The sequence below is a fragment of the Hyla sarda genome, chromosome 8 (assembly GCF_029499605.1).
Source record: "Hyla sarda isolate aHylSar1 chromosome 8, aHylSar1.hap1, whole genome shotgun sequence".
Classification (NCBI taxonomy): domain Eukaryota; kingdom Metazoa; phylum Chordata; class Amphibia; order Anura; family Hylidae; genus Hyla; species Hyla sarda.
Genome location: NC_079196.1, coordinates 19,083,735 through 19,102,555, shown reverse-complemented (window position 1 = coordinate 19,102,555; position 18,821 = coordinate 19,083,735). Strand labels below are relative to the sequence as shown.

General features: G+C 43.3%; 1 protein-coding gene across 2 annotated transcripts in view; it reads right to left on the bottom strand.

Annotated features, from left to right (window-relative positions):
• Positions 1-18,821, bottom strand: part of PTPRN (protein tyrosine phosphatase receptor type N) — a 114,954-nt gene that overhangs the window by 35,627 nt on the left and 60,506 nt on the right. Inside the window, exons 10-12 of one of the 2 annotated variants that reach the window (XM_056534275.1) lie at positions 18,051-18,137; positions 6,181-6,260; positions 3,848-3,912 (exon numbers count right to left, since the gene is read on the bottom strand). In XM_056534275.1, coding sequence (XP_056390250.1) covers positions 3,848-3,912; positions 6,181-6,260; positions 18,051-18,137 — 232 coding nt within the window. The remainder of the gene's footprint in view (positions 1-3,847; positions 3,913-6,180; positions 6,261-18,050; positions 18,138-18,821) is intronic. The other variant, XM_056534276.1, reaches the window with a different exon arrangement.

Genomic DNA, 18,821 nt, shown 5'->3' with positions numbered 1-18,821 from the left:
GGGTCAGAGACAGATCCAGTACAGGGGTCAGAGACAGATCCAGTACAGGGGTCAGAGACACAACCAGTACAGGGGTCAGAGACAGATCCAGTACAGGGGTCAGAGACGGATCCAGTACAGAAGTCAGAGACGGATCCAGAACGGGTCAGAGACGGATCCAGTACAGGGGTCAGAGAGGGATCCAGAACAGGTGTCAGAGACAGATCCAGTACAGGGGTCAGAGACAGATCCAGTACAGGGGTCAGAGACAGATCCAGTACAGGGGTCAGAGACACAACCAGTACAGGGGTCAGAGACAGATCCAGAACAGAAGTCAGCGACAGATCCAGAACAGAAGTCAGAGACGGATCCAGTACAGAAGTCAGAGACGGATCCAGTACTGGGGTCAGAGACGGATCCAGTACAGGGGTCAGAGACAGATCCAGTACAGGGGTCAGAGACGGATCCAGTACAGGGGTCAGAGACGGATCCAGTACAGGGGTCAGAGACGGATCCAGTACAGGGGTCAGAGACGGATCCAGTACAGGGGTCAGAGACGGATCCAGTACAGGGGTCAGAGACAGATCCAGTACAGGGGTCAGAGACAGATCCAGTACAGGGGTCAGAGACAGATCCAGTACAGGGGTCAGAGACAGATCCAGTACAGGGGTCAGAGACACAACCAGTACAGGGGTCAGAGACAGATCCAGTACAGGGGTCAGAGACGGATCCAGTACAGAAGTCAGAGACGGATCCAGAACGGGTCAGAGACGGATCCAGTACAGGGGTCAGAGAGGGATCCAGAACAGGTGTCAGAGACAGATCCAGTACAGGGGTCAGAGACAGATCCAGTACAGGGGTCAGAGACAGATCCAGTACAGGGGTCAGAGACACAACCAGTACAGGGGTCAGAGACAGATCCAGAACAGAAGTCAGCGACAGATCCAGAACAGAAGTCAGAGACGGATCCAGTACAGAAGTCAGAGACAGAGCCAGTCCAGGGGTCAGAGACAGATTCAGTACAGGGGTCAGAGACGGATCCAGAACAGGGGTCAGAGACGGATCCAGTACAGGGGTCAGAGACGGATCCAGTACAGGGGTCAGAGACAGATCCAGAACAGGGGTCAGAGACGGATCCAGAACAGGGGTCAGAGACGGATCCAGTACAGGGGTCAGAGACGGATCCAGTACAGGGGTCAGAGACGGATCCAGTACAGGGGTCAGAGACGGATCCAGTACAGGGGTCAGAGACGGATCCAGTACAGGGGTCAGAGACGGATCCAGTACAGGGGTCAGAGACGGATCCAGTACAGGGGTCAGAGACTGATCCAGTACAGGGGTCAGAGACGGATCCAGTACAGGGGTCAGAGACGGATCCAGTACAGGGGTCAGAGACGGATCCAGTACAGGGGTCAGAGACGGATCCAGTACAGGGGTCAGAGACGGATCCAGTACAGAAGTCAGAGACGGATCCAGAACGGGTCAGAGACGGATCCAGTACAGGGGTCAGAGACGGATCCAGTACAGGGGCCAGAGACAGATCCAGTACAGGGGTCAGACCATATTTGGAGTTTGGTGACATTATGTCCAATTTGCTTTTTTCCCTCCCCTTTTTGGTTTAGTTCCAATACACACAAAGGGAATAAACATGTGTATACTGTATAGCAAAACATGTGTTACTGCAATCCTTTTCTGTGAGAAATACTTCATTTTCTAGAAAAATTTCAGGGGTGCCAACATTTCGGGCCATGACTGTGTAAGCATGTGATGTGTATAAGCATGTATATACGGTTATACAAGGGTGTATGTTTGTATGTATATGTGTATATTCTCTTATTTATGTATATATGTATAAGCATCGTATGTGTGTATGTATATAAGCATCTATGCACATATATAGGTATTATGTACAGCCAACGGCTGTCCGGGCATGCTGGGAGTTGTAGTTTTGCAACAGCTGGAGGCACCCTGGTTGGGAAACACTGGCCTATGGGGCCTCTTTAAAAACAATTCATAGGAGCCCATTAAGAAAATCAAGCAAATCTTATAATCCAGAAAATTAGATAATCCAGAAAATCTGATAATTAGGCAATCTGGTTAGAAGACACAGGTATAGTATGTATTTATGTAGATTATGTGTTATCATGTTATTCTGAGTCGCCCTCCGGAAGGTTCTCTAACCTTGTAGGTCACTTTTATACAACTATTTCCAGTGGTCGGACCCCCACAGATCAGCTTGTTGTTCTCTATCCTATGGATGACACCCTTAGGCTATGTTCACACGGACGAATTTCCATGCGGAATTAGTGCACACTGGAAGAGATTTATCAAAACCCGTCCAGAGGAAAAGTTGCTGAGTTGCCCATAGCAACCAATCAGATCACTGCTTTCATTTTCAAAAAAGGCCTCTGAAAAATGAAAGCAGCAATCTGATTGGTTGTTATGGGCAACTCAGCAACTTTTCCTCTGGACAGGTATTGATAAATCTCTGGCATTTTGCCCATGAATAATTACTCCCATAGACTTTTATGGGTTAAAAAAAAAATCACCATGTTTGTACAGATATTGGCGTTTTTTTGGCATTTGTTTCCCCCAATTCTTTAATAGAAAACCCTAAGTCACGTGATGAAAGAAACACATGACTTGTAATGAGGAAAACGCAAAGGATAAAATACACACCATGAAAAAAAAATGCATCTTGGGAGAAAAATATTAGAGAGCAGTTATTTTTAGTGTATAACTACTATATATCCTGATCCCATAGAGATAGAAGCAGCAGTATACAGATAGAGCTGGAGGAGAGGTGTATAACTACTATATATCCTGATCCCATAGAGATAGAAGCAGCAGTATACAGATAGAGCTGGAGGAGAGGTGTATAACTACTATATATCCTGATCCCATAGAGATAGAAGCAGCAGTATACAGATAGAGCTGGAGGGGAGGTGTATAACTACTATAAATCCTGATCCCATAGAGATAGAAGCAGCAGTATACAGATAGAGCTGGAGGGGAGGTGTATAACTACTATATATCCTGATCCCATAGAGATAGAAGCAGCAGTATACAGATAGAGCTGGAGGGGAGGTGTATAACTACTATAAATCCTGATCCCATAGAGATAGAAGCAGCAGTATACAGATAGAGCTGGAGGGGAGGTGTATAACTACTATATATCCTGATCCCATAGAGATAGAAGCAGCAGTATACAGATAGAGCTGGAGAGGAGGTGTATAACTACTATATATCTTGATCCCATAGAGATAGAAGCAGCAGTATACAGATAGAGCTGGAGGGGAGGTGTATAACTACTATATACCCTGATCCCATAGAGCTGGTAGCAGTATACAGATAGAGGTGGAGGGGAGGGGTCTGGGAGCTGCGGGAGAGATCTCATAGGGGATGATGTATTCTGTAGTTCATAGGAAGTCAGCTGATGCAATTACTTCTATAAAAAAAACTTAATCCTTCCAGTACTTATCAGCTGCTGTATACTACAGAGAAATTTGTAGTATGCTCTCTGCTGACTTCTGTAATTGTCAGGAACTGTCCAGATTAGAAGCAAATCCCCATAGAAATCATTTCCTGCTCTGGACAGTTCCTGACATGGACAGAGGTGTCAGCAGAGAGCACTGTGGTCAGACTGGAAAGAACTACACAACTTCCTGTGGAGCATACAGCAGCTGATAAGTACTAGAAGGGTTAAGATTTTAATCTGTTTAACTTTCTTGCACCAGTTGATTTGAAAACAATTTTTTTCCACCGGAGTTCCCCTTTAAGCACTGTGCTTTTCTGTGTGTCAGGCTGGTGATCAAATGACCTACTTACAGTAATGAAACACATGGATGGCTAAAAAAAAAATCCTCACCTGTCCGATGCCCGTCTGGACTATTTTTACCCCCGTCGCAGTTTGCATTCCTGACTTCACAGCCACTGAAAAAGGAAAGAAATTTAATGCAAATAAACATTTGGCAACAATTGGGATCAATTTGGGATCATTTAACAAATTTTGTTGTGAAATCCTCATTGCAGTTTGGAGCCCTGTCTCTATGGTGGGTATAACACTGCCCGGGGCACAGCTATAGGGGGTTCAGATGTGGTTGCTGTATCTAGGCCCTGGAGCCCAAGGAGGTCTCTCTCTGATGCATAGAAGGACTTATTAAAGGGGAACTCCGGTGGAAAACTTTATATATTTTTTTTTTATCAACTGGTGCCAGAAAGTTAAACAGATTTGTAAACTACTTCTATTAAAAAAAAAAAAAAATAATAATCCTTCCAGTACTTATTAGCTGCTGAATACTACAGAGGAAATTATTTTCTTTTTGGAACACAGAGCTCTCTGCTGACATCACAAGCACAGTGCTCTCTGCTGACATCTCTGTCCATTTTAGGAACTGTCCAGAGCAGCATATGTTTTCTATGGGGGTTTTCTCCTACTCTGGACAGTTCTTAAAATGGACAGAGAGGTCAGCAGAGAGCACTGTGCTCGTGATGTCAGCAGAGAGCTCTTGGTTCCAAAAAGAAAAGAATTTCCTCTGTAGTATTCAGCAGCTAATAAGTACTGGAAGGATTAAGATTTTTTTTTAATAGAAGTAATTTACAAATCTGTTTTTAACTTTCTGGCACCAGTTGATAAAAAAAAAAAAAAAAAAGATTTCCACCGGAGTTCCCCTTTAAGGAGACAACTTGTGGACACAGTTGGAAATTTTGTGGACGGGTTCTGTGAGCTTTCAAAAAAAATGCACTTCAGAATTATTATTATTTTTTGCTGATATAGTGCAGCATAGGCTATCATTAGAGAACAATACAGAGGTTCCTGTGTATGCCTTGTGCTTACCTTTTTTTAGCTGATGTGGCAGACATGAGTTTTCAGCCATATTGAATCTATTTAACCACTAAAATAACTTCCTAATGCTGCAGACATTTCCCATAAATCCTCTGGGGTGTGGAGTCTGATCACTGCATCTGTTTATCTAAGTAGTCTGCTTTTATTCACCTAGGTGAACTGATTAGACTTATAAGTGGGTTGGGGTCAGTTCACGTTATGTGTTTCGATTACATTGTGTAGTCTGAACTTGTAGTCATACATATTTGAGTAACGCATGCAGTACTCTCTGATTTCAGGGGACCCGCCAACCAGTCTATGGCAGGGTTTCCCAACCAGGGTGCCTCCAGCTGTTGCAAAACCACAACTCCCAGCATGCCTGGACAGCCAAAGGCTGTCCAGGCATGCTGGGAGTTGTAGTTTTGCAACAGCTGGAGGCACCCTGGTAGTGAAACACTGCTCCAATCAAGTTATCAGTATCCTCCACATGACAGCCCACATAGTTGAGGTTGAGTGCCCTTTAAAGGGGTACTCCGGTGGAAAACAAATGTTTTCAAATCAACTGGTGCCGGAAAGTTATACAGATTTGTAAATGACTTCTATTTAAAAATCTTAATCCTTCCAGTACTTATCAGCTGCTGTATGCTCCATAGGAAGTTGTGTAGTTCTTTCCAGTCTGACCACAGTGCTCTCTGCTGCCAACTCTGTCTGTGTCAGGAACTGTCGAGAGGAGGAGAAGTTTGCTATGGTGATTCGCTGTTCCTGACATGGACAGAGATGGCAGCAGAGAGCACTGTGGTCAGACTGGAAAGAACTACACAACTTCCTCCGTAGCATACAGCAGCTGATAAGTACTGGAAGGATTAAGATTTTTATATAGAAGTCATTTACAAATCTGTATCACTTACTGGCAACCGTTGATCTGAATTCTTAATTTTTTTCCCCCACCGGAGTACCCCTTTAAGACAACAACTGTGAAATTAGTGAGTTCATTAAAAAGACTGTTCTACACCATTGTTCCTCAACCTGTGGCTCCCCCAGCTGTTGGAAAACTACAACTCCCATCCCAGTCTTCGACTGTCAGGGTGTACTAGGGGTTGTAGTTTTGACAGAGGTTGGGGAACAATGTTCTGTGTAATCGCCAATCTCATAGCATGAATAGTGCGAGAAGTTATCAGCTCTGTAGCGCCATCATATGGTAGAGGATAAGTACTGCAAATATAACAGAATGGCACAGAATAATAATAATAATAATAATAAATTAGTAAAATAAATATTAATACAAGATAAGTAAGTAAATAAATAAATAACTAAACAAATAACCAAACAAATAAAGAAATAATAAAAAGAAGAAGAAGAGCTCACAATCTACTCACTTGCACGGTCAATAATGTTTGTTAGCGTCAGATTTTGGCGATTTTTTCGGATGCGGAATGTCACAGCGGACCGAGCCATACTGTAGGGAAAAGAGAGGAGATTGAACAATGCTATATAACTATTATATCCTGATCCCATAGCGATAGCAGCAGCAGTATACAGATAGAGCTGATGGGGAGGTGTATAACTATTATATCCTGATACCATAGCGATAGCAGCAGCAGTATACAGATAGAGAGAAAAAATGCCAGAAAAACTGCCACTGTTTTTCTCTGCATTTTGGCGTTTTTTCCTGGCGTTTTTTTTCTGGCGTTTTTTCTGGCATTTTTTTCTGGTGTTTTTACCTTTGTGTGGAATTTGCCTTTTTTGGCCCCTTTGGCGTTTTTTTCTAAATTTGTTGGGTACCAAGAAAAAAAAAAAGAAAAAAATTATGCAGTACGGATGAAAAAAAATGTATTTAATGACATCTTTATTTTTTATAACGGAATTTTAATAAATTTTTAACAATGTGTGTGTGTTTTACTTTTTTTTTCTCTATTTTTAATTTTTTAGGTATTACTACTACTTCCAACATGGAACACACTGTTCCATGATGGGAGTAGTAGTACCTACACTAATAGACAGATTGCCCCGGGTGTCACTCTTGGCACGCGATGCAATCGTCCATAATATAGCAGAGATGCGGAGCTTCTATGGGAGGAAAACGCCACGATTTCTATGCAAAAATCGCCAAACTTGGATTTGGAGGGCGTTTTTAAATACCAGCCTAGGAGCCCAAAATAGCTGAAAAACGCCCAAAGGATTTAAAAAAACACCAAACTGAAAAACGCCAAGTGGATCTGGCATTTTGTAGTTTACTATTGACTTGCAGCTAACATCTGGACGTGGCGCTTTTTCGGAGGGAAAAAACGCTGTGCGGGAAAATGGGTGTTTTTTATGGCATTTTTGCATGGAAATCCTCAGTGGAATTCCAGCCTAAAGGGGTACTCCGGTGGAAAAAAAAAATTTTTAAATCAACTGGTGCCAGAAAGTTAAACAGATTTGTAAATTACTTCTATTAAAAATTCTTTACCCTTCCAGTACTTTATAGCAGCTGTATGCTACAGAGGAAATTCTTTTCTTTTTGAATTTCTTTTTTGTCATGTCCACAGTGCTCTCTGCTGACACCTCTGTCCGTGTCAGGAACTTTCCAGAGTAGCATAGGTTTGCAATGAGGATTTTCTCCTGCTCCTGCTCAGGCATCAGGTGTCAGCAGAGAGCACTGTGGACAAGACAAAAAAGAAATTCAAAAATTCAATGAGGATTTTCTCCTGCTCCTGCTCAGGCATCAGGTGTCAGCAGAGAGCACTGTGGACAAGACAAAAAAGAAATTCAAAAATTCAATGAGGATTTTCTCCTGCTCCTGCTCAGGCATTAGGTGTCAGCAGAGAGCACTGTGGACAAGACAAAAAAGAAATTCAAAAAGAAAAGAATTTCCTCTGTAGCATACAGCTGCTAAAAAGTACTGGAAGGGTAAAGATTTTTTTAATAGAAGTCATTTACAAATCTGTTTCTGGCACCAGTTGATATGATAATGTTTTCCACTGGAGTACCTCTTTAAAGGAGTACTCCAGTACAATAAACGTATCCTCTATCCAAAGGCACCCCCCGCCATATCCCGAATGCCACCCCGGCAGTCCCCTGGAAGGGGGCACACCTACCCCTGCACACAGCGGCAGACAACACGCCTCCTCCATGTATCCAATAAAGATGTTGGCTGTGGCTTCCTGCGGGGGTCAGCACACCTCCTTCCTGGGGACTACTGGGGTTTTGTGCAGGAGATGGGGGGGGTCCCAGTGGTCGGACTCGATCTAGAACTTATCCCCTATCCTTTGGAGTACTCCATTTAGGCAGTACTGATAGGCCTTTCAGTAGCGGTTAGTCCTGTATGACGCTATGTCTAAGGAAGGAGCTGTGGGGGACCATGGCCAGGTAAGTATGTTTTTTTTTTCTATTCCCCCCTCAGCCCCAGCACCATGTATGTTTTTTTTTGTTTGTTTTTTTATTAAACACTGTATAGCCTCTTTAAAGGGGTTCTCCACTGCTCAGCTTTTGGAACAAACTGTTCCGAATGGTGGAGCCAGCGCCGGGAGCTCGTGAAGTCATAGCCCCGACCTCTCAATGCAAGTCTATGGGAGGGGGAGAGACTGTTTGTTCCAAACGCTGAGCACCCACTGGACTCCTAAATCCAGGATGAGTAGAGGGTCAGATTACTGAATGACAACTTATACTCAATCTTTTTATACAAAACTATATATCCGCCTGCTCAGCTCCTCCTGCCCTACAACATGTTGCCTACAGAATGGATACCATTTCATCTACAGCAGTGGTCTCAAACTGCGGCCCTCCACGATACTGCAACTAATACTGTTTTTGTCACAAATGGACGAAAGTGAGGTAAAAATGGCACATTTGACAGCAATGTACAGCGTGATGGCAATAAAACAAGAATTTTCTTCCTGCAATTTGGACTATGTGCAGAAAAAAGCTCTCGGCTATTCGTTGTGGTACTGCCATTAGCCACAACATGTGAAAATTGCCTTAAAGGGGTACTCCGGTGGAAAAAAATAATTCAAATCAACTGGTGCCAGAAAGTTATACAGATTTGCAAACTACTTCTATATTAAATAATCAGCTGCTGTATACTCCAGAAGAAGTTGTGTAGTTCTTTTTTGTCTGACCACAGTGCTCTCTGCTGAGACCTCTTTCCATGTCAGGAACTGTCTAGAGCAGGAGAGGTTTGCTATGGGGATTTGTACCTGCTCTGGACAGTTCCTGACAAGGACAGAGGTGTCAGCAGAGAGCACTGTGGTCAGACTGGAAAGAACTACACAACTTCTTCTGGAGCATAGAGAAGCTGATAAGTACTGAAAGGATTAAGATTTTTTTAATACAAGTAAATTACTAATTTGTATAACTTTCTGGAGCCAGATGTTATGAAAAAAAAATAGTTTTCCATCAGAATACCCCTTTAAAGAGAACACATTACAGCATTATTATGATCACAAAACCTCCTTACAATTCAGCCTATATGGAACCGCCATGGGGTTGACTACCACGCCTACTTATAGATCCCTTATCATGACTACAAAATATTTGTTTTCTCTATATGTACAGACTTACATTTGAATAGTGTGGGGGTGCGAGTGTTCATTATATATGTGTCCATTTACATTATTTGGAAAGCAGCGCTCAAGACCTTCATCAAAATAAAGAAACCCAACTGGCAGAGAGTGGTCTGTCTATTTTTTATCTCTGTTTTGTTTTATATGTTGTGACCAAAATAGATATCAAGATGGGATGGAAAAAATAGGGGGTGAACAGCGCCTTCTTGTCAAGAATATGTTCAAGTGTATGTATGTGTGAACAGTATTAAAGAGGTACTCCGCCCCTAGACATCTTATCCCCTATCCAAAGGATAGGGGATAAGATGTCTGATCGCGGGGGTCCCACCACTGGGACCCCCCTGATCTCTGTGTAGCACCCAGCGTTCGTTTAGCAGGCGGCGGGGGTCATGATGTCATGGCCACGCCCCCTGGTGACATCACTCCACGGCCCCTCAATGAAAGTCTATGGGAGGAGGCATGGCGGCCGCCATAGACTTTATCATAGACTTTCATTGAGAGGCCATGGTGTGAAGTAACAAGGGGGCGTGGCCATGACATCACAGCCCCCACCGCCTGCTCCAAGCATTTGAACAAAAAGTTCCGAATACTGGGCCAGCGGAGTACCCCTTTAATACACATAACAGATATGGAAGAATAAAACCGGCTATGGCATCTGGCAAGGGGTGCTAAAACTGCAGGTACCTTGCATGGCAGTCAAGTCATTCTATGCTTAAAGGGATAGTCAATTGGAAAAACATTTTTTTTAAATCAACTAGTGCCAGAAAGTTAAACAGATTTGTAAATTACTTCTATTAAAAAAATCTTAATCCTTCCAGTACTTATCAGCTGCTGTATGTTCCTCAGGAAGTTCTTTTCTTTTTGAATTTCCTTTCTGTCTGACCCCAGTGCTCTCTGCTGACACGTCTGTCCATGTCAGGAACTGTCCAGAGCAGGATAGGTTTTCTATGAGGATTTGCTTCTACTCTGGACAGTTCCTGACATGGACAGAGGTGTCAGCAGAGAGCACTGTGGTCAGGCAGAAAGGAAATTTAAAAAAGAAAAGAACTTCCTATGGATCATACAGCAGCTAAGAACTGAAAGGATTAAGATTTTTTAATATACGGTAAGTAATTTAAAATCTGTTTAACTTTCTGGCACCAGTTGATTTAAAAATGTTTTTTTCCAGTGGAGTACCCCTTTAAAAATGTACCTGTTAGCGTATTTAAAAGATTTTTGACATAGTCAAAAGTTTTGATCGGTCAGGGTCTCCCCTCCAATCGGGAGAATAAAAATCAGGAGAAGCATATATAGGGGACCGCCATGTACCACTCCTACTATAGTTTCCATATATTTGGTATAGAAACAAACAAGGGTGAATAGTGCCTTCGTGTCAAGAATATATATATATATATATATATATATATATATATATATATATATATATATATAAGTATGTGCAGGTGTGAACAGTCCCAATATACAAAACACCACCTCTGTAGAAACAGGACGCTCCATACCCATAGTAGTGCAGTACGGCTATGGGGACGTATCTTGGTGCAGACCTATTCCACTTATCCTAATGCTGTTATAAGATCAACATCCAGGTCTAAGGCCGACTATGGCATCTAACAATGGGTGCAAAAATCTGCAGGTACCTTGTTAGGTACATTTCTCCCTGTATTTCTTTCTTATTCTCATGTAGCATAATGACATGGGTGGAAGCCACGGGAAGGTAGTATACAGTGTATGTCAGATACACCTCTCTGTGACCAAAGGGAAGTCACGTGAGGCAATTTAAAGGGGTACTCCACTGGCCAGCATTTGGAACATTTAGTTCTGAACGCTGTGTGCACACTGCAGGGGTCGGCCACGCCTCATTGTGTCATCAGGCCACGCCCCCTCAATGCAAGTCTATGGGAGGGGGCGTGGCGGTCACCACGCCCCCTCCCATAGACTTGCATTGAGGGGGCGTGTCGACCGCATTGAGGGGTACTCCACTGGAAAACATTTTATTTTATTTTTTTATTTTTTTTATTTTTTTTGTTAATCAACTGGTGCCAGAAAGATAAACAGATTTGTAAATGATTTCTATTAAAAAATCTTAATCCTTCCAGTACTTATCAGCTGCTGTTATGATCCACAGGAAGTTCTTTTCTTTTTGAATTTCCTTTCTGTCTGACCACAGTTCTCTATGCTGTCACCTCTGTCAATTTTATACGAACTTTCCAGAGCAGTATAGGTTTTCTATGGGGATTTGCTCCTTCTATAAACAGTTCCTGACATGGGCAGAGGTGGCAGCAGAGAGCACTGTGGTCAGACTGGGAAGAACTACACAACTTCCTGTGGATCATTAAGATTTTTTTAAATAGAAGTAATTTACAAATCTGTTTAACTTTCTGGCACCAGTTCATAAAAAAAAAAAAAAAAAAAAAAAAAAATATATATATATATATATATATATATATTTCCAGTGGAGTACCCCTTTAACTCATTGAGAGTACCCCTGTACCCCTTTAACAATGCAAAATACTGTAGTGAAGGGGATGTAGTAAAATGAGTCATAGTATGTAACACTCTATATACTATGTTGTTTCCATTTCTGTGGAGTTTAGTTTGAAACTAGGTTAGAAATAGGTGAAAGGGCTGTCAAAAGAATGCCTCATACCTTAAAGGGGTACTCCGGAGGAAGAAAAAAAAAATATTTTCAAATTACCTGGTGCCAGAAATTTATACAGATTTGTAAATTACTTCTATATAAACCTTTCAGTACGTATCAGCTGCTGTATGCTCCAGAGGAAGTTGTGTAGTTCTTTCCAGTCTGACCACAGTGCTCTCTGCTGCCACCTCTGTCCATGTCAGGAACTGTCCAGAACAGGAGAGGTTTGCTATGGGGATTTGCTCCTGCTCTGGACAGCAGAGAGCACTGTGGTCAGACTGGAAAGATCCACACAACTTCCTCTGGAGCATACAGCAGCTGATTAGTATTGGAAGGATTAAGATTTTTTAATGGAAATAATTTACAAATCTGTATAACTTTCTGGCACCAGTTGATTTGAAAACACATTTTCCCTCCGGAGTACCCCTTTAAATGGGCACTTTCTTGCAAAATACCTATTGTAGAGACATATTAAAAGTTTTTACGGTCGGGGTGTGAGTGTTCAGACCCTGACCTATAAAGAAAATGAGCTCTGGGTCACATGATCTGGACGGCCTCACCAAGTAAGTCTATGGGGCCAACTTCCAGATCTCAAACACAGAGTGGAGAGAGAACACGCTAAGCGCGCACTTCTCCCAGGTCATTCTCGTGATCAGTCGGGGTCTGAACACTCCCTAGGACATGTCGAAATATATTTTTATTGACAGGTACACTTTAAAGGATATGTCCACCATTGCCCCTTAGCTACAGTAACAAAGAAACTTTACATATAGTTTTGATTAAAATTGCCAACTGTTGTGTGTATACAGCTTGTCTGCAGATGTTGTGTGTATACAGCTGGTCTGCAGATTTTGTGTGTATACAGCTTGTCTGCAGATGTTGTGTGTATACAGCTTGTCTGCAGATGTTGTGTGTATACAGCTTGTCTGCAGATGTTGTGTGTGTATACAGCTTGTCTGCAGATGTTGTGTGTATACAGCTTGTCTGCAGATGTGTGTATACAGCTGGTCTGCAGATGTTGTGTGTATACAGCTGGTCTGCAGATGTTGTGTGTATACAGCTTGTCTGCAGATGTTGTGTCTCCATGGGTATAAAGACTACAAACATTGTGTAGTCTGAACTTGCAGTCATACATGTTTAAAGGGGTACTCCAGTGTTCCAGCGTTCGGAACATTTTGCTCAGAACTCTGGGAACCGGAGGCCATGATTGTGACGTTACGGCCACGCCCCATTGTGATGCCACGCCCCTTCCAATCATGTCTATGGAAGGGGGCGTGTCGGCCGACACGCCCCCTCCCATAGACATGAATGGAGGCGGCGTGGCGTGACATCACGAGGGGGCGTGGCCGTGATGTCACAACCACTGCCGCAGGAACCTGGCGTTTGTTTAGAACGCCGGGTGCTGTGGGAGATTGCGGGGGGGACCCAGCAGCTGGACCCCTGAGATCAGACATCTTATCCCTACCCTTTGGATAGGGAATAAGATGTCTAGCAGTGGAGAACCCCTTTAAGGAATGCCAGCAGAACTCTCTATGGTAGTATTTCCCAATCAGGGTGCCTCCAGCTGTTGCAAAACCACAACTCCCAGCATGCTCGGACAGCCAAAGGATTTGGTCTATGGGTACCTCCAGAATCTTCAGGGGAGAGAATGGATTGGGTACCTGGGTTTCAACATGTCTGATGCTTTTGTTCTTAGGGAAGATAAGCATGCATGCTTAGTTAAAGGGGTACTCCGGTGAAAAATCAACTGGTGCCAGACAGTTATACAGATTTGTAAATTACTTCTAATTTCTTAACCCTTCCAGTACTTATCAGCTGCTGTATGCTCCAGAGGAAGTTCTGTTATTTTTTAATTTCTTTCCAGTCTGACCACAGTGCTCTCTGCTGCCACTTCTGTCCATGTCAGGAACTGTCCAGAGCAGGAGAGGTTTGTTATGGGGATTCGCTCCTACTCTGGACAGTTCCTGACATGGACAGAGGTGTCAGCAGAGAGCACTGTGGTTAGACTGAAAAGAACTACACAACTTCCTCTGGAGCATACAGCAGCTGATAAGTACTGGAAGGATTAAGATTTTTTTAAAAGAGATAATTTAGAAATCTGTTAATCTTTCTGGCACCAGTTGATTTAAAAGAAAAAAAAAAAGTTTTTTTCCCCCTCCGGAGTACCCCTTTAAGCTTTGGCAAACAGGGAACAGAACGGGGAAGACAAGACTGCTGAATCAGACTACACATGGGGTTTGTTTGTAGTCTGTAACTATAGAGACACATAAGTCTACCCATAAGCTGAATACACAAAGCAATAGCAGATTTTTAATCAAGATTACTTGCAAAGTTTCATTTTTTCTTATTTCTGATGCACTGGGAAAAAAACAATATGTAAAAAAAAGTATATTAAAGGGGTACTCCCGTGGAAAACTTTTTTAATCAACTGGTGCCAGAAAGTTAAACAGATTTGTAAATGACATATTAAAAAATCTTAATCCTTTCAGTACTTATGAGCTTCTGAAGTTGAGTTGTTCTTTTCTGTCTAAGTGTTCTCTGATGACACTTGTCTCGGGAACCGCCCAGTTTAGAAGCAAATCCCCATAGCAAACCTCTTCTAAACTGGGCGGTTCCCGAGACACGTGTCATCAGAGAGAAAAGAACAACCTTAACTTCAGAAGCTCATAAGTACTGAAAGGATTAAGATTTTTTAATAGAAGCACTTTACAAATCTGTTTAACTATCTGGAGCCAGTTGATATATAAAAAAAAAAAAGTTTTTTCCTGGATAACCCCTTCCACTACTTTTTAGAGGCTGTATACTACAGAGGAAATGCTTTACTTTTTAGATTTCTCTGACATCATGACCACAGTGTTCTCTGCTGACCTCTGCTGTCCATTTTAGAAACTGTCAAGAGCAGCATATGTTTTCTATGGGGATATTCTCCTTCTCTGGACAGTTCCTAAAATGGACAGCAGAGGTCAGCAGAGAGCACTGTGGACATGACATCAGAGAAATCTAAAAAGTAAAGCATTTCCTCTGTAGTATACAGCCCCTAAAAAGTACTGAAAGGATTGAGATTTTTTAATAGAAGTAATTTTCAAATCTGTTTCACTTTCTGGCACCAGTTTATTTAAAAAAAAAAAAAAAATTCCAAGGGAGTACCCCTTTAATGCTTTAAAGTGTATAGGCCATTTAAATTATTATTTTTTGACATGTCAAAAGTTTTAATCAGCTGATCAGAAGAACTGGTGGAGTGAAGGGTGCAGCAGTGCGCTTCGCTCCCCAACTCACAACGATCTCTGTCCAGCTTCTCTGGACGGCCCATGCAGACAATGGGGCTGCAGGATGGAGATCCCTGCGAGTTAAGGAGTGAAGCGCACTACGCACGCTTTTCCTCGTTCTCCTGATCGGTATGGATTTCAGCCATTAAGTCAAAGTTGTTGTTTTTTTACATGACAGGTACATTTTCATGGTTATCTTAAGAATAAGTTTACAATAGATCGATAGGTCAGATCATTTCCATTTGGACTGCATCAGGGGATGAGCGAATGTGTGAAAATGTATTTTGTCAATCTTTAAATGAGTATTCCAGGAAAAACCTTTTTTTTTTTATATCAACTGGCTCCAGAAAGTTAAACAGATTTGTAAATTACTTCTATTAAAAAAATCTTAATCCTTTCAATAATTATCAGCTGCTGAAGTTGAGTTGTTGTTTTCTGTCTGGCAACAGTGCTCTCTGCTGACATCTCTGCTTGTCTTGGGAACTGCACAGAGTAGAAGAGATTTGCTATGGGGATTTGCTTCTAAACAGGGCGGTTCCCGAGACAGGTGTCATCAGAGAGCACTTAGACAGAAAAGAACAACTCAACTTCAGCTGCTAATAAGTACTGAAAGGATTAAGATTTTTTTTAATAGAAGTCATTTACAAATCGGTTTAACTTTCTGGAGCCAGTTGATATATAAAAAATATTTTTTTCCTGGATAACCCCTTTAATACAGATCCTTATTTCAACCTCCATTGTCTTATGTAGGAAGATTAAAGGGGTACTCCGGCCCCAAGACATCTTATCCCCTATCCAAAGGATAGGGGATAAGATGTCTGATCGGGGGGGTCCCGCCGCTGGGGACCCCCGCAATCTAACATGCAGCACCCACCTGTAAGCATTGCAGGAAGCGCTGGAGGATCTCAGTGTTATGCCTCCCGACCACGGGGACGGAGTATCGTGATGTCACTACTCTGCTCCCGTGTCACATCACGCCCCGCCCCCTCAATGCAAGTCTATAGACTTGCATTGAGAGGGCAGAGTGTGACGTCACATGGGGCGGAGTAGTGACATCACGATACTCCGTCCCCGTGGTCGGGAGGCATAACACTGAGATCCTCCAGCGCTTCCTGCAATGCTTACAGGTGGGTGCTGCATGTTAGATTGCGGGGTCCCCAGCGGCGGGACCCCCCCGATCAGACATCTTATCCCCTATCCTTTGGATAGGGGATAAGATGTCTTGGGGCCGGAGTACCCCTTTAAAGGAAAACGGTCATCTGTTCACCCGCACTATAACTGGATACATTGGGTTATGGTGCAGGTGAATGGGAGACCGATGCGGGGTCTCGGACTGCTATACCTACCTGCAGTCCGGAACCCCGATCCTCCGGAGGTCCCCCTCGTTCAGCTCTGACTTGCGCTCTGGAGGCGGGCCCGCTGGCTGGATTTAAATATTCATAAGCGTTGGTCACGTGAGCGCTCAGTAGGCACAAACGCTCACGTGACCAGTGCTTAGGAATATTTAAATCCAGGCAGGGGGCCCACCTCCCGAGCGCAAGTCAGAGCTGAACGAGGGGGACCTCCGTGGTTCCGGCTGCAGGACCCCGCATTGGTCTCCTTTTCACCTGCACTATAACCCGATGTATCCACAGGTGACCGTTTTCCTTTAATGGGTTATCCAGGAATAGAAAAACAGAGCTGATTTCTTCCAAAAAACGTCCCTGTCATCAGGCTGTATGATATTGCAGCTCAGTTCCATTGAAGTTAAAGGGGTACTCTGCTGCTAGACATCTTATTTCCTATGCAATGGATAGGGCATAAGATGTCTGATCGAGGGGGTCCTGCTGCTGCCCCCCCGCCATCTCTCGCAGCACCAAGCATTCTAAACAAACACGGGTTCCTGCGGCAGTGGTCGTGACATCACTACCACGCCCCCTCATGATGTCACACCACGCTCCCTCCGTTCATGTTTATGGGAAGGGGTGTGTCTTTCGACATGCCACCTCCCATAGACATGAATGGAGGGGGCGTGGCTTGACGGCACATGGGGGGCGATCACGTCCTCCGATTCTGAGCGTTCTGAACAAAATGTTCATAACACCGGAGCACCCCTTTAATGAAGCCAAGCTGTAATACCCCACAGAACCTGAGAACAGGCGTGATGCTGTTTTTAAAAGAAATGTGCTCTGTTTTTCTGTTCTTGTAGAACTCCTTTCGAATTTGTGAAATTTCAAAGGGGTACTCCGGTGGAATTTTTTTATTTTATTTTTTTAATCAACTGGTGCCAGAAAGTTAAACAGATTTGTAAATGACTTCTATTAAAACATCTTAATCCTTCCAGTACTTATTAGCTGCTGAATACTACAGAGGAAATTATTTTCTTTTTGGAACACAGAGCTCTCTGCTGACATCACGAGCACAGTGCTCTCTGCTGACATCTCTGTCCATTTTAGGAACAGTCCAGAGCAGCATATGTTTGCTATGGGGATTTTCTCCTACTCCTACTGTGGTCATGATGTCAGCAGAGAGCTCTGTGTTCCAAAAAGAAAAGAATTTCCTCAGTAGTATTCAGCAGCTAATAAGTACTGGAAGGATTAAGATTTGTTAATAGAAGAAATTTACAAATATGTTTAACTTTCTGGCACCAGTTGATTTAAAAAAAAAAACTTTTCCACCGGAGTACCCCTTTAAGGATTCGCTCATCTCTAGATCCAGTCTAGAGAACATGTATATCATGCCTTGACTGTCTGGTCCAGTTATTTGTGCCTATTTCCATGACTGTTCGTCTATAGCTAAAATGATAGATTGTTCTTCCTCACCTGACGTTGATGAAGCTGGAAATGGACAAGTGGACGCTTCGGGCCAGGAAATCCAAGAGATGTAACCCATTATACAGGCTCAGAGGCCTACGGAGAAAGGCAGAGGGGTGCAGGTAAGCCCGGGGCTGTGGCCCTTCCCATTGTTACGTGACCTCCCCACCCCCCATAGATGTTCTTGGAGCTTTAGTGTCCTTATTGGGTCATTGTGTTGAATGATTTCAGGTTCACAGTCATCTGCAGCATTATGTAACTATATCCATACACTGCAAACATTGGGCCCCGGGACAAAAATGTGAGACCCTCTGTTACACACATCATTAGGAATTGGTGCTCCGCTGCTCCGCAGTCTATGGCAGGGTTTCCCAACCAGGGTGCCTCCAGCTGTTGCAAAACCACAACTCCCAGCATTAGAGATGAGCGAACTTACAGTAAATTCGATTCGTCACGAACTTCTCGGCTCAGGGTTTGACTTTAGCCTGCAGGAATGAGTTCAGCTTTCAGGTGCTCCGGTGGGCTGGAAAAGGTGGATACAGTCCTAGGAAAGAGTCTCCTAGGATTGTATCCACCTTTTCCAGCCCACCGGAGCACCGGAAAGCTGAACTCATTCATGCAGGCTAAAGGCAGCAACCGCCGAGCCGAGAAGTTTGTGACGAATCGAATTTACTGTAAGTTCGCTCATCTCTACCGAGCATGCCTGGACAGCCAGACATGTTATCCCCCATGATCAGACATGTTATCTCCTATCCTTTGGATAGCGGATAAGATATCCAG